Here is a 14845-nt window from a genome sequence, read left to right on the forward strand (position 1 = left end):
GCTGTTCCTCTCTAGCAGACAAAAACCTCTAAATGATTCTTTCATAGAAAAGGACTTCAAAAAAAGGCTTTAATGAAAGGTAGGATGTCTTTTCATTTCTTTAACCCTAAGCTCATTAGACAAACTCCTTTTACATGCACAGGGAAAAGATGGCTCTCTGCTGCCATGAGGTCTCCACGCTGCTCTCTGTGCCTCGGTTGCCCAGCCTGTGCCCATTTCTTACTCAAATTACATTAAATTGAGTACGATGAACCAATGTGTTCCCGTGACCCGGCATAGGCAAGGAGTTCAGCCTAATTGGACAGACCTCTCAGAATGAGCATGTGAAGCATGTGAAGCTTGCAGTACCTCTATGATCTGTTACAGAGAAAAGAGGTCAGCACCACCCAAAGCAAAAGCTTCTCCTAAAGAAGTAAAAAAAAAAATTGTTGAAGGCATTGAATTCCAAGAAGGTTGCTTGAGATGAAGAGAAAAAGGGGGAAAAGTGAGAGTGTGCACACCTGTGTGTATGGCGTATGCATGCATTAACAATATAATGAAATGCAGAAAAACTGGAGACTGTTCTCCATCCACGACCTAACAAAATCCCTTCAAGCCTGATCAAAGCCTGAACCACTACAGCGTTTAATGATGCCAAACCCGTACTTACTAACAAACACTTACTTCTTACTATAAAATTTAGTTGTAGATTAAAAATAAATAAATAAATAAAAATGTAAAATGCTTAAAACCTGTCACTTTCTGTGAAGAAACAGCCATCTGTTAGCGTAAATTCTCAGTGTCTGCTCATTAATCAGGGGTGTGAATTGGGTCGGAACATCAGGTGAAATACGCTCTTACTTCTGTCAAGTACCAGCCTGGGGGCAGATGTGCACTTGTTAACATGAGACACTGTTTACCTCTTGTACTTTGTTTCAGGGAATACGATAAAACTCTGACAAATAAAATTAATCTTGACCTGTGCACAAGGTATTATGAGAAAGTATCTGGTGCGCTGCAAAGCTAATTCATATATATTCAGAAAATTGTCATTCGGCAGTAATTCTATCGCCTGCCAGGGGTGTTCAGACGGCCTTAATTTAGTGGTATTTTTTCAAAGAAAGACTTGCATGAGTTTAGATTCACCTAAAAATAAATCCTGCTCCAGATCAGCATTGTAGTTGATGAATTACAGTACCGTGCAAAAGTCTTGAGCCACCGTTTGTTTCTTTATATTTTGTTTCCATGGAGCCAGACTCTCTTGTTGGGCAATAGATTTTCTGAAAGTCTTTTAGTTTTTCACTCATTTTCAGTCCAGTCCTTTTTTTTATTGTTTGTCTGTTAAGATACTTAACGCCGATCTATGACTCATTCAAAAATAAAAAAGGTACCTAACTCACGAGATGAACCAGTGTTGGGTCTACACATAACGAAAAGAAAATAGGAAAAAATAATAGAAAAAAATAGCCTGTCAGAAAAAGCCTTTCTTCTCATCTCTATAGTAGAATCTACAAAAACAGTAAGAGATACGACAGTTTGACAAATGTTTTGTTATTTTTGCACCAGCAATCTGATTCCCAAAGAGCTATTGCCAAAACATTTGGCACAATTTAGCAGTTTTTGCCTCTATGCTGTATTTTCATGCAAGGTAGCACACATTTCAATGAGTCACTGCATCTATTTCCTAGCGACATATAAAGAAATGTGGGGTGACTCAAGACTTTTGCACAGTAACCGTAGAGCTGTGCAGGGGTTTGAAGGTTTAGCATGTGTATTCATTTAGGTGATGCACTCTAACAATTGTTTTGAGGACAGCAAATACACTCTGGATGTAATCCGATCTTCTTGAACTTTGCCCCTGGCATATTTCATTACTCGTGGAAAATTTATGAAGTAATTCAGGTAATTTTAAAAAGGAAAAAAAAAACCTCACAGCTTGCTGAAATTTAATCTAGAGAATAAACAGGTCATGATGTCTTTATGAAACTGTGTTAAACCGTTTGAGTTTGTTTTTTTTTCCTCATCCATGAAAAGGATAGTTTCTCAATTATTGTCATCATAAATCATGAAAGAGAAGTGCTCATCAAAGGGCACTGGGCACATGTTAAAAATCACCACTGCATTCAGCTTAATGCTGAATAAAAACAGCATGCAGGACACAAGCATGCAATCTTATTGAGAAAAGTGTCAATGAAAAGAAAAGGTAAACAATGTAAGTGGTGGTTAAATTAAAGGAAACTAACACCCTCTCTGCAAGTACTAACCCAGATGCTTATCCAGAGCAAAGTTGACCTACTAACCTTGTACATAATCCTGTGTAAACACACACACGCACACACACACACTTGCATAGAAGTACACAAGTACACACACAACCCTACAATCACCCACTTACCCTTTGCCACTGGTGAAAAGCAACAAGATCTCTTAACAACAGCTCGTCTTTTTCAATAAATTTTGCATGAAAACATGCCGCTGGAGCACCAAGTTGCCCGCTGTCATACTAGAGGAGTCTTAAATGTTTAATGACAACAACACCAAACACATGTGCGCACACACAGAGTCGGTGTCAGGGTGCCGCACTGAGGGGCCCCTCTTTCATCCTGACAGACACTATAAAGCTCCTGAGCCGCTTCTCCACCCCGCCCCGCCATCAGCATACCACCGCCGCACTCCTCTCCTATCACCCAGCAAGAAAACCTGGATGTAAATGAGGCTGGAGTGTAATAGTATGTGGGAGTGCGCAGGTGTTTGTGTTCAAGTGGTGAGGATCAGGGGCTTGCATAGACCCTACCCCCCATTGCCATTAAAAAAAGAAGAAGAATGGAAATGGAAAAGGAAGAGGAAGTAGCTTCTCAAATTAGATACAGTAAAAAGGGAAAAAAATGTTTTACATATTCCTGAAGCATCTTGTTGCTTCTGCCTTACTTCTGCTGAAAGAGGACATGCTAGGCAGCTAAACTCCTGTGAGCATCAAGCAGATTTTGGACAGTTATAAGATCATATCAGCATCTGCAGGCATAAATGGCAGCCATACTGACAGCTATCCAACCTGTGATGTTGTACTATCAAAAGTCAAAATTAAGCTGAAAACATATCTTCCTAAAATCATCTCAAACACTATTTATCAATTTTAAAATGAAATGCCAACTCTTTATGCTGGAAATGCAAGACTGAAAGAGGCACTAATGTGCTTGGATTATGGAAATGTTCCAGTGTTTTTCCTTTTTGGAGAGATGTTTTGGATTATATAGGCCAATAATTGAAGTGTAATTTGCCCAGGTCACCAAGATCATGTCTCCTAGGAGACAGAGATGCCTTACAACAGCTGAATAAGTATGTAATGGGAGTATTTATAGTTGGTTTAGTAACTTGTGCCAGACTAATTCTCAGGCGTTGGTGTCTGTGAGAAGATTTTAGGGAGGCTTAATTGTAAAAACGATGTGGTCAAGGAGCAATGGGACAGTTACTGAGAGTTTATATCCAGAATTAAAACGTAACTTGATATGAACTGTCCAGTGTGTACTGGACACTTGGCGAATGAATATTACCAAGTAACTTATTGTACAAAGTATTTTGTATACCTCACTCTACGTCAGTGTCTTTGAACATCCTTGTTCTGTCTTGATGCTTTTATATCTAATTTTTTTTTAAAAAATTAACAATTGCAATAGTCTATTGTAAAGTAATATCACATGTCTTGGAGAATAATGTCTTTAGTGTTAAATCTGAAGTTAAAACTCCCCACCCCCACAAAAAAAAAAAAAGAATTAACAACTTGGAAAGAAAAGATGTTTATATTTTATTTGTAAAAGGGCAAAAAACTCTATCAACACCCTGATATCGTTAAAAAAACATCTTTAAAAACCATATACATGTAAAATGTAGAAGCTTTGTAAAGGTAGGATTTAGCACAGCGGTGCATTGCAACAGATTTCACAGTTGCACCTACTGAAGTGGGTGCTGATTCGATATGTCACGTCAGTTAGTGGGTCAGCGCCATATGTCGAAATTATTCAATCTTTAAACCTCCACAGGCTTAGGCAGTTTTGAAATAAATCAACACTGCCACAGGTGGAAATGCACACACACGCACACGCACAGACTTAACACAAATATGCACACAGACAAGCTAAAGCAGGGTCAGAGATAAAAGAAGAGATTCCTATCGATGCTAAAGGATATTGAAGCCTTAATAAGAAAATGGATATAGTCTACTGGCCTTACATTTCACTGTTAGCTTTATTTGTTTTCCTGATACTGATCTAAGAAAGGCAATATGTAATGGCGGCAAATAAATGGGAGCACTTTTCCTTTAAAAGCAAATATCCAGTCTCTGGCCATACAGAGAAGTCTTAACACCCAAGCTTTTCACTGACGACCAACAAAAGTGATGAAAAAACAAGTGCTGAATACATAGAAATCCTTCAAAAATTGTTATTATCAACAAATACGACCCTATGATCTTTAATTCTAAATAAACATCTTGAATAACACATAAGTGTTTAACAATATTAGTGATCGTGCTTGTGTTTTCCTCAATGATGTCAATATATAATACTTCCTAAATACATAAAATCTGTTGTGCTAGCAAAGATATACATTTCCTCCTTTTCTTGGCATTTAACTCAGTTAATGAGATTCAGTACACGTGATTTCCAGCCACAGTTGTTCAAGTGCGTTACTTAACAAAAAAAAGATAGAAAAGTTCTTAGATATACCATACAGCATTTCTGGTCTCTCACAGCCACTGCTACAGTGATAAGTTTCCTCATCTGAGTGCACAGTTGCATCAAGAACACATCTGAGGAATGGAGATTTTAGTCAGATCAAACAGTCATAAAATCAGAAACTGTCGTACGGCTATTACTGCATGTTTCTGTAAGGAAAAAACCAATGAAAAGCCTAGAAAATACTCCCTCAAAGTGTTTCCTCCCAGAAAACTTTATGTGTTAAGTTTAAGCATAATATAAGCAATCCTTAAAACAAGAGTTTTGACAGTAACTGACAAATGCATCTGCTAATCTGCCAATGAGATCCTCAACTAATCATTTATCCGAAATTGAAAAGTGCCCATGATTGTTTTCTTAAGCTGAATATACTTGTTTATTATCAGCATTAAGGCTACATTTGCCATGAAATTTTCAGTCGATGAATTAATCAATTAATCGGCTTAAGGTTTTGTCGACTGTGAAGTAAATTCAGCCTGTCCCTGAGTTTCTAAAGTCTGGTAAGCTGATGTGTAGCACAACAGCTGCTCTGTATCACTCTTGGGATCCGCAGTTTAATACACACATCTGTGCCATTCAATGTGACAAGCAACAACAGAGTACCAGTTGTATTACAGTGGCCCCCAATCACATTAGAGAATGACGCGATGGGGGAGGGATATATCGGCAGACGCAAAGAGAAGCCTCTAAGGTAGTTATACCTGTAGTGGAGTGTACAACTGCTAACACTCTGAACCTGTTCCTCGTCTGTATTAGAGTCTTTAGTAGACATAAACTTGCAAGTGTAGATGTCCTTTGCTAACTTTCCTAACTTTAATAATAAGACACTCTTTTTTATTGTTTTTTTTTTCCTGGCAGAGACAACAAAGACATTTGGAGGTGCATATAATCCTGTTATGTTTCTAGACTTATTGCTGCCGGGTCCAGAGGGTGAAAAGTGCAGTTAAAGACATCAGAAATCATCTGGTGACCAACGCATTCAGTAAAAACCGAACCTGTGCAACACTCCTAACTACCATCTATTTTTATATCACTGTGAGATTTTCCTCTTACAAGAGGGAACTATATCGCATTACATAGCCCGTGCTGCCTTGTGCTTGATGAGAAGGAGAAATGGAGAAAGAAAGGGAATGATGGATTGATGGATGGAAGGATCGAGTGATGGATGGACGGATGGAGGAGCTGAGACCGAGCTCCGCATTTATGTCCGTATTACACCAATCAGCATTTTCTGCTGTCCTGTGGTCCAGTAGAGTCGACAGTACCTAAGACTTATTAAGGTATCTTTGTGTCTACCTGTGCTGTCACCTCACATATAAGGGATAATATCCTACTTACCCCTTTTTCTCTGCCTTATCTTTACTCTTGTCCTTCTCTTTGTCCTTGTCTCGGTCCCGTCCTCTCTCCTTGTCTTTTTCCCTCTCCCGGTCACGGCCCTTGCGCCGGCTCCGGTCCCTGCTGTGGCTACGGCTCCTTTTGCGGCTGTGGGTACCTCGCCGGCTGCGACTGCCGCTCCTACTTCGAGACCGCCGGTGGCGAGAATGAGACCTAAAGCAGAGATAAGGAAAAGTTAAAGCAAATAAACCTCTGACATTTCTTTTCATTTCTGGCACAGTAATACGAAAGGGAAAGCACCTTTATTGTTTTAGCTACTCGCGTTCTGCCTTGTAAGTGTCTATATTTCCCAGAATGCCTTTTAATCACTAAATGCCTAATCAAATGTGGCTGAAACTGTTTCACACCAGAAAAATGTGGCAAGAGGAATATGAAATAGAAATAGGTACAATAGTAGATTCAGTTTTACTTTTATAGCGCCAAATCACAACAACAATCCCCTCAAGGCTGTTTATACTGCAAGATAAAGACCTGACAATGTGAGAGAGAATATGCAGTTTTCAGAACTGAAATTCAAAGCAAACTGAAAACAACTATGGGAAATGACACCCAACACAGTTCAAGTTTTAGCAAATTGCGACTTTATGTTGCAATATAATGCTGAAGCATCCATGTCAATACTTCTAGGCTATATAAGCGACAGAGCGCCGATTCCCAGTTAACGTCATTCACATACAGCAGTGGACACAAGTGGATACAGGGTTCACAATTAAAACAGTTTTAAGTCATTACATTTGTTTGGCAATTTATTATAAAACTTCTTTACAGCTTTAATATATTTCAGCTGTTTTTATACGTGTAACAAAGCCAAACTATATTAGCTAAATTAATAGTTGTACTTTTCTACATATATAAAACAAAACTCCGTTGCTTATCGGTACGTTCGGTAGAGGATCGATTTAGTTCCATCCGAGCTACCAGGCTTTGAAACACTGGTGAAATTCCTGCATAGCAACACTTTGAGGCTTGCATCTGCTAAAACACAAAATGAAACTCTGAGATCAAATTTCACAGGAGCTGATAGATTCATCGTTCACTGGTCCACAGTAATATTAGTTATATACAAGCCCACACACTATAAACACACACACACACACACACACACACACACACACACACACACACACGCTCACAGAAAAACCACACTGACATTTTAGAAATTGAGCCAATTAGAGGCTGGCTCAGAGGAAGACCTATCATTGGTATTGATCCTGACACTGGCCCTCTGGTCTCAAAAAGATTTGCAGTGGGAGATTTACTTTGTTAGCCATGACACACGAACATAAACACACTTACTTTGAACATACAGGAAAGGGAAAATTCAAAGTGTAATTTATATCCCAAAGACTTCGATGCATTAAGACAAGTAATACTGAAATATAAACTTATTGATGTGTCGCTGCATGTTCCTATCAAAACAGAAATGTGTTACAACTGTGTGCGTTTGTGTGTGTGCAGAGGGGAAAGAACATGATTTGAAACCCCAGTAGAAATCGGCAGCTGAGATGCCGTTATTTTCCATCATCTATCATTTTATTGATTTGTCTATAAAAACAGTCAAACCTGCTGTCCATGAGCTTTATTGCTTTCCCCCCTTTATTAGTTTGCAGTTTGGGACATCCAGAGCTGTCTCTCTCCCGACAGAAAACTAATCATTTTCTTCAGACACCTGTCACCATCCTAACAGACAACACTCTGACAACTGTTGCAATCAATTAGGCCGGGGCGATCCTGATCACCGGAGAATCCCTGCTCTGTTTCTGTGCTCTATGTCTACACTTTCTCTCTCTCTCTCTCTTTTTAAACTGACACTGAAATCCTAAATGTTAGAAATAAATTCCACATCCCTCAAAAGCCCAACCAAACACTCCTGTTGGAAAAACTATTAACATATTGATTATTCTGCTTGTATTTGTTTTTTTAGATAAAAAAAAATGTAGAGAATGGTGAAAAAATCCCCAAGGTGACACCTTTAATCTCAGAGTCAGCTGCATAACTACATAACATGTAACTCATGCACTGCAGTCAGCTACAACAGCCCCTGTGTGGTATAATTTTCCTGCCAAGCCATTCTCATCGCATCTGCAGATCAGAAACTAAAGCAGTAACCTGGGGTGATTATCAAAAATAATTGTTATGATACATCCTATTCATAGGTAAAGGTGAGAGCAGTCTTCAGTTCCAGGCATGGTGATTGGCTTGTTAAATATAGCCTTTACTGGAACTATGATTCAGCCAGTTAGGGAATCACTTGTAAAGAAAAAAGAAAAATCTTGCACTTTTTGGGGGGTATGGAGTCTCCAAGAGAGATAATCCATCATGGCCCTGACTGACCTTGGAATGAGTGAATATATGTGTTGACAATGCATGCGTATGTTTTTAATCAGCAGTACATGAGGGGAAATACAACAGAGCCGCAGTGTTCCAAGTCCAAGTCCTATATTTACAGCCAAGCAAATTGTGGTCAGAAGCAGTAGATGCAATAAACAGAACTTCCCTCTTTCCCTCTCCCTCTATTTCTCTGTCTCTGTCTCCCATTCCCTTCCTCCCTCTGATGGCAAAGAAAACAGCCCACTTCTGGGGTGTGCAGCAAATTAAATTTACTGTAGTTAATAGAGTGAGCCTATGCTGCTAAATGTCAATTTCCTGACCAAGTCCTTCCCCTTGGAGAATGATTAGCTAATTTAAGGCTGGGGATAAATGGGCTAATGCAGGACACACACAGATAAACAGCCACAGTTGGACCCCATTCCAAGCCCTTCCCCTGCTTTACATTTTATTGGCCTTATTATCTCCAGGGAAAATGGGTCCCCCTATGACCTAAACATATTTTCATTTCTAATAAAAGGCCCTTGCTGGTTGCCCCCATGTGCAGACCTCCTCCCTCCACACACGCGCACGCACGCACGCACGCACACACACACACACACACACACACGCACACACACTCCCCCCTTGCAGCCTCCTTTCCTCCATTCCTTCCTCGTTTCATCGTCCAATCCATTAAATCGAAGCTCTGCAATTGGCTGGGACCATTTTCCTGGTGAATTATCAATAGAGTAATTATGCTCCATGTTGGGAGCTGGGCTGAAGCTTATCGCCGCTGACCCCCCAGCGCGCGCCAGGATATGATCCCTCACCACAGCCCATTGGGGTAATTATGTGGTCGGGTGTGAAGCTGGATGGTGTTTTACCTTTATCTGTATTCTATTTCTGTTTTCACTGAAAATTGGACATTAATGGCAGCTACGCGATACCACTAGTGTCAGATACAGGTGAACGCCTCCAATGGAATCTGACCCGAGTCGAATCATTATTCACGGTTCGCAGTGTACGGACGAGCAGCACATGAACCCCCCACACAAACACAGAAAAAGACCAATCATCCGCACTGTTCGTTTAACCTTATCTGGCACCTGTTTGAGCAGACGCGATGGACATTCACACAGTTTCCTCTCCTTTCTTCCCAACCTCCATCCTCTGCTGGGAATACAAAAAGTTTGCGTCCGTGGTGTTTTGTTTTGTTTTTTTTCCCCCCCTGTAGAAGAAAACACCAACACAACATCTCGTCTCCTCGGTAACACCACGAGTGTCGCACCTGTCCATTACCCCAATGCAGCAAAGCAGTGATTAATGGCAGTATAACTTTAACTATATCACATTTCAGAAGACACTGTTTCCCCTGTTTGACCAGCGATGCATTAAGAGATAGACATGCAGTATAAAAATGACCATCTCCGTTTTCTTGCAAGATACTGTATTTAAGAGGGCACGAGGGAAAATGATTGATCATTGTAACTTTTAATTTGCTTATTCCCATCACCGAAGGCTTGCTAGAAATGTGTCAGGGGAATGAAATCCTGCCACACTTCTAAACTAGCATCCAGGCCAGCCTTATTTAAAGATTAGTGGTTTTTCTGGAACTTTGTGTAATAAAGCATCTTCTATTTTAAGCTAAAAATAAGTGACATTTGAACACTTTGTCATCTTCCTAAAGATGCAACAAAATGATTAGCTTTTATTAGCTTTTTATATCATCATTAAAATGAGTTTGTCTTGTTTTACGCAGAAATTTAAACATCAACAATGCACTCCGAAGGGGCAGCTGAGCAGATGTTAATGATGATATTTATGATATGACTTTAAAAATGATTTGTGGCATATCAGATGAAACAGAAACGATAGGCTATTCATTATTAACTGGGACCTGCTTGAAGGAGGAGGGGGGCACATAAACTTAAAAATCCTTATTTATTCAGACAGCATGATCCAGAAACAATAAAAAAGCAGGACCTGACACCAATATCCAAACTATGTCTGACCTAAACTGACATAAAAACAGCATAAATAAAAAAGATAAAACTTATTGTAATAACTTGTAAGTCATTTTTAAACACCACAGAAAGACCGATTTTTGAAAACCTCAACTATTACAATAAAAACAGAATATTATTGCATTGCCTGGGAAATGTATTTGACTAGAAAATGGGAAAAATTTAACCTATTAAGTTAACGGTAAAGCACTGGATTTAAGTACTCTACAGCCACACACACACACAGAAGAAAAAAGCTCGCTAGTCGACTTTTCCGAGCAATAGACAGATTGAAAAAGAAACAGGCCTATTGAAAGCGAGACGATCCATATTTGAAGAACTTCATTAATGCACTGTTCCCCGCAGAGTTATTTCCAGTGACAGAGCACACAGCAGCAGCTTCATGTTCAAGTTAAAAGTCACTTTTCTTTTTTTTTTATACAATTTCAATGTGTCTAAAAGCACCTTGAGTGAGCAATGTGCATTTCCTGCTGCCAAAAGACGTGGAAAACAGCTGTTCCTGCCCGACGCTGCCTGCTGAATGGAATGCAAATATGTTAACCATCCAGAATTTATTACTTTTGAGTGCTCTTCAAACGCAACGGCAGACACAAGTTTAATTTATGATATTCCTCTAATTATGAGAGCTGTTGAAATCATTTCCCAAGCTGCTTCCTCCTTCCAAGCAGCCACAATATCTGTTCCCTCGGTTCACAGTACACGCACAGACGCACACACTCAGACGGATTCAGTCATCCACTGTGCACACCCACACAGAAACATAAATATACATACACACACACTAGCACACAAGGAATCGCTGCAAAGTAGCTGATTGTGAGCACAATTAACACAGCAAAGACGGAGCATGAAAGATTCACAGAAATGTTTTTTCTTCATTCCGCTCTGCTTCATAAAAGCAAAGTTTAGATTTGTCATAATCTTCAGTTTGCTTTTAATTTGGCAGTCGTCAACACAAACGTCTGCAATGCCCTGCTACGCTGTGAAACAGAAATGAGACCCCATGCAGGCCACCCACTCACTATCTCCCATACACACCCAAACACACACACACACGGCTACAGCCACAAGCCACAAGGTCAAGTCATTTAGCAGAGTTCAAAGGCCTTCAAAGATCCCTCAGATCTATATGAACCTAAACGGCCAGCCAACGATGAGAGAAAAGATGACTTTCTGCAGCAAGATACAGTTTCCATGTGTGTGCACGCATGCTTCTATGCCCATGTATGTGCATGTGCTGCTGGGTGCTTGTGTGTTGATTACCCACAGTCTTCACTGTCACATATGCGCAGTGTCACTCAGCCTCTACGTCGCAATCCTAAACTTGGCCGTCTGGTGTGCACTCGCAACCTTTGACCTCCTTGCAGCCGCAGCTTGACATGACACCCATTAGCAGCTGGAGCTGGGGCTGGCCCAGCCACTCGCTTTGACACAAGGTCAAGTAGAGGTCACGCTCAGACTAGGTGCTAACTCGCCAACTCGCTCACAGCCACTCACGCAATTGAAACCCACTTTTTTCTCCCCCTCTTTCCAAATCCATCACGGCTCGGAACAATTAGCTACGCTGAATCAGAGTTGTTTTGGATGTCGCCGTCCCCATCGGTAAGGAGGGAGAGAAAAGTAGAAGGACAAACAAGGAAGAGGAGAAAGGACATGGAGCAAAAGGTGAAGGACAGCAGGAGGTTAAGGAGGGAAAAGAGGGGAAACGATTTTTTAAAAAGTTGGAAAGTCAAGAACAATCAGAGTTTAAAAAACAAAAAAAAACAAAAACCCGAGGAAGAATGAAAAAGAAATTGGGAGAAGACGGAGCAGACAGCCGTACTTTACATCAAGCTGGCTCCAATTAGCAGGTGTGCTCTCAGACGCTCACTCTCCCTCTCTCTCTCTCTGGTCAGGGAAGATGTATTTTTCTGCCTTTTATACGCATGTATTTATGAAGTGGTAGGAGATCTGAGGGCCCTTAGCATAACAGCCTTTTATTGTTTAAATGTGGACTGCTCGGCCCCGTGTGCTTAAGTGATTTAGGAACCTCACAACTCCGGTATAAGAAAAATCATAAACGCTGAGACAAACCATGTGGGTGGACTGTAAAAGGCACAGAGGAACGGGCCGACAAAAAGCAGACACACATTCCACTACTAAAGGGAAACTACACTTAATTAAACACCCAAGACACAACTGGAACAGTGCCCTGTAAAAAACATGGAACTATTAGTTTCGCCTCTTCGGTGGAATAACAAAGTTGTCTTCTAACAGAACAGAGACTTGTCTCATAAAGAAGTTTCTAAAAATCTTTTTTTTATAAACCGCTGTCGAGATTGAACAAGGAGAGGAGAGAAACACTGGAAGAGAGATCAAGAAATGAATAGAAAGAGAAAACACTCGTACCCTTCGAGGAAACCCCCCCCCCCAATTCTGTCACTTCACATAATCTACATGTCCTGTGCATTGAACTAGAAGTAGGAGAAGTATGATTTTCCCCCCTTTACTGCTCACAGACAAACACAGAACTTTATGACTCGAGAACTCGAGACGCTCCAGTTTCGTAAACATTGAGCAGAAAAATATACAAACATATAGACCAGCTCTGGTGAAAATTTAGTTTAGTGTATATCATAAGTCAATTTTTTATACATGCGGCATGCTAAGTATATGGCTTTTATATCTAAGGGAATTTCACTGTTTGAGGACATTTCATATCTTTACATTTTATGTTATTTAAATCTAAAGATAAAGATATTAGAATTCACGTTTTTAAAAAAAAAAAGTTTGCAAGTTACTGCGATGGCATGAATGTCATTCTTTACACATCTGCAGTGCCATGCTTTGTTTCAATATCCCACCAAGTTTATAGAGAAATCTGCCCAACTTCCACTCCAACAAAACCGTTGACTGCATTTAGAATAATTACATTTCCCAGCTTTTATTTAATGCCAAAATCCCAACGTCAAGTTCTCTGTTCAACCAGTCACAGAAATGCTCTGCTCCTTTGTTCAACCAATCACACGACAGTTGGCCACGTATCCTTTGGCTGATCCATCTATCTCCACTTCCTCCTCATGTCCTCGACTGTGCCAAAACCCAAATGGATACATAGAGCAAAAAAAAAAAAAAAAAAGGAAGACAAATTTCAAATAGAAAACCTCATGCGCATGCTGAGAAAGTGTTTCATTACTTTTTAAAAGATTGTCAAGGTTTCAGTCAAGGCGCACATGATCCTCGTTTCATTTCTCTGCCATTCTCTCTCATTTTTCTTCTCTTTTTCCACAAATAAATTACCAAATGTGTGAGTGAAACCACGTGCGTGTGTGTGCGGTTGCTTTGCTTGTCCAAAGAGAACTGACAAGTGCAGGCAGTCGATCCATTAGCTGGCAATTTGCTCTTAAGTTGTCCGGGTTGGGGACGGGGGCGAGGGCGGTGGGGGAAGAAGGGTTTTTTGGCAAGACAATGCACATGACTCTGCTGAGGACAAGTTAAGTGAGGTGCTCACACACATAATCCTAGGCCATCACTCAAACACCCCTTTAAGACATGCACTCTTACGCACAGCCTAAATGGAAATCAGTGGCCCAATAACGAAAACAAAAGCCTGTTGTAAAAAATTTGGATGCATCTAATAATGTTAAAAAATCATTATAGTATAAACAGGGCCATGCCAGCAAACTTGAAACTATATGTGTTTACATATGCATCCTCCAAGTTCAAGTGTCCATATGGCCGGAGTAGGCACACAACGAGAGTACAAGGTAAACACGGCTGACTGAGGTTTGTCCATGCATGCTCTCTGAGCTCAGGTCTCCATGGACTGGCTCAAAACCTGGCCAGTGAATCTCACACACACACAGAGCACATAAACATACCTCCCGTCCACCCTCCCTCCCTGTGTGTGTAGTATGTTTAAGCGTGAAAAGAAGAACTGTGGACAGACGGTGGCGTTTATGTGTGCATAAATTAAGAGCAGAAGCTGTTAATTAAAAGGGGGGGAAATACGCAGGGATGAAATAAAACTTTGCTAATCGACTGCTTGGCAAGGTGACCTCCGAGTGCGTCGGCCATCGTTCTAGGACCTGCTGTCCTGCTGGGCGAGGGGCACAGGAGGGCAATGTGCAGGTCTGACTATGAAAAGAAGACAATCGGGTAGAGCGCCCCTCTTCTCTTTGCTCTCTCGCTCTCTAGCAATGCATCTCTAGCTCACTCTACCCTCCTTCTCCGCCCAGAGCGTTATTAGACCCAGAGCTCCGCTGCGGCTCCAAACAGCTCAATGACAACACACAGGGCCTGCCAATTAGAAATAATTAGACAGTCATTTCAGTGGCAAGTCTTTTTAAGTGCATATATAACGATGCAATGATGCTTATTAGCCGGCCTGAGCCGGCGAGGACCAGGGCCTCAAACGCTTTGGTGCTG

At 40.7% G+C, this 14845-nt stretch overlaps 1 protein-coding gene across 1 annotated transcript in view; it reads right to left on the bottom strand.

The window, feature by feature from the left end:
- The window catches only part of rsrc1 (arginine/serine-rich coiled-coil 1), a 122815-nt gene that overhangs the window by 94169 nt on the left and 13801 nt on the right, over nt 1-14845 (bottom strand). The window contains exon 4 of the mRNA XM_085379488.1: nt 6048-6257. Within this exon, the coding sequence (XP_085235614.1) occupies nt 6048-6257 (210 nt within the window). The remainder of the gene's footprint in view (nt 1-6047; nt 6258-14845) is intronic.

This window comes from Rhamphochromis longiceps, linkage group LG14, assembly GCF_057381845.1.
Source record: "Rhamphochromis longiceps isolate RC_006_pf linkage group LG14, R_longiceps_female_GT1.1, whole genome shotgun sequence".
Classification (NCBI taxonomy): domain Eukaryota; kingdom Metazoa; phylum Chordata; class Actinopteri; order Cichliformes; family Cichlidae; genus Rhamphochromis; species Rhamphochromis longiceps.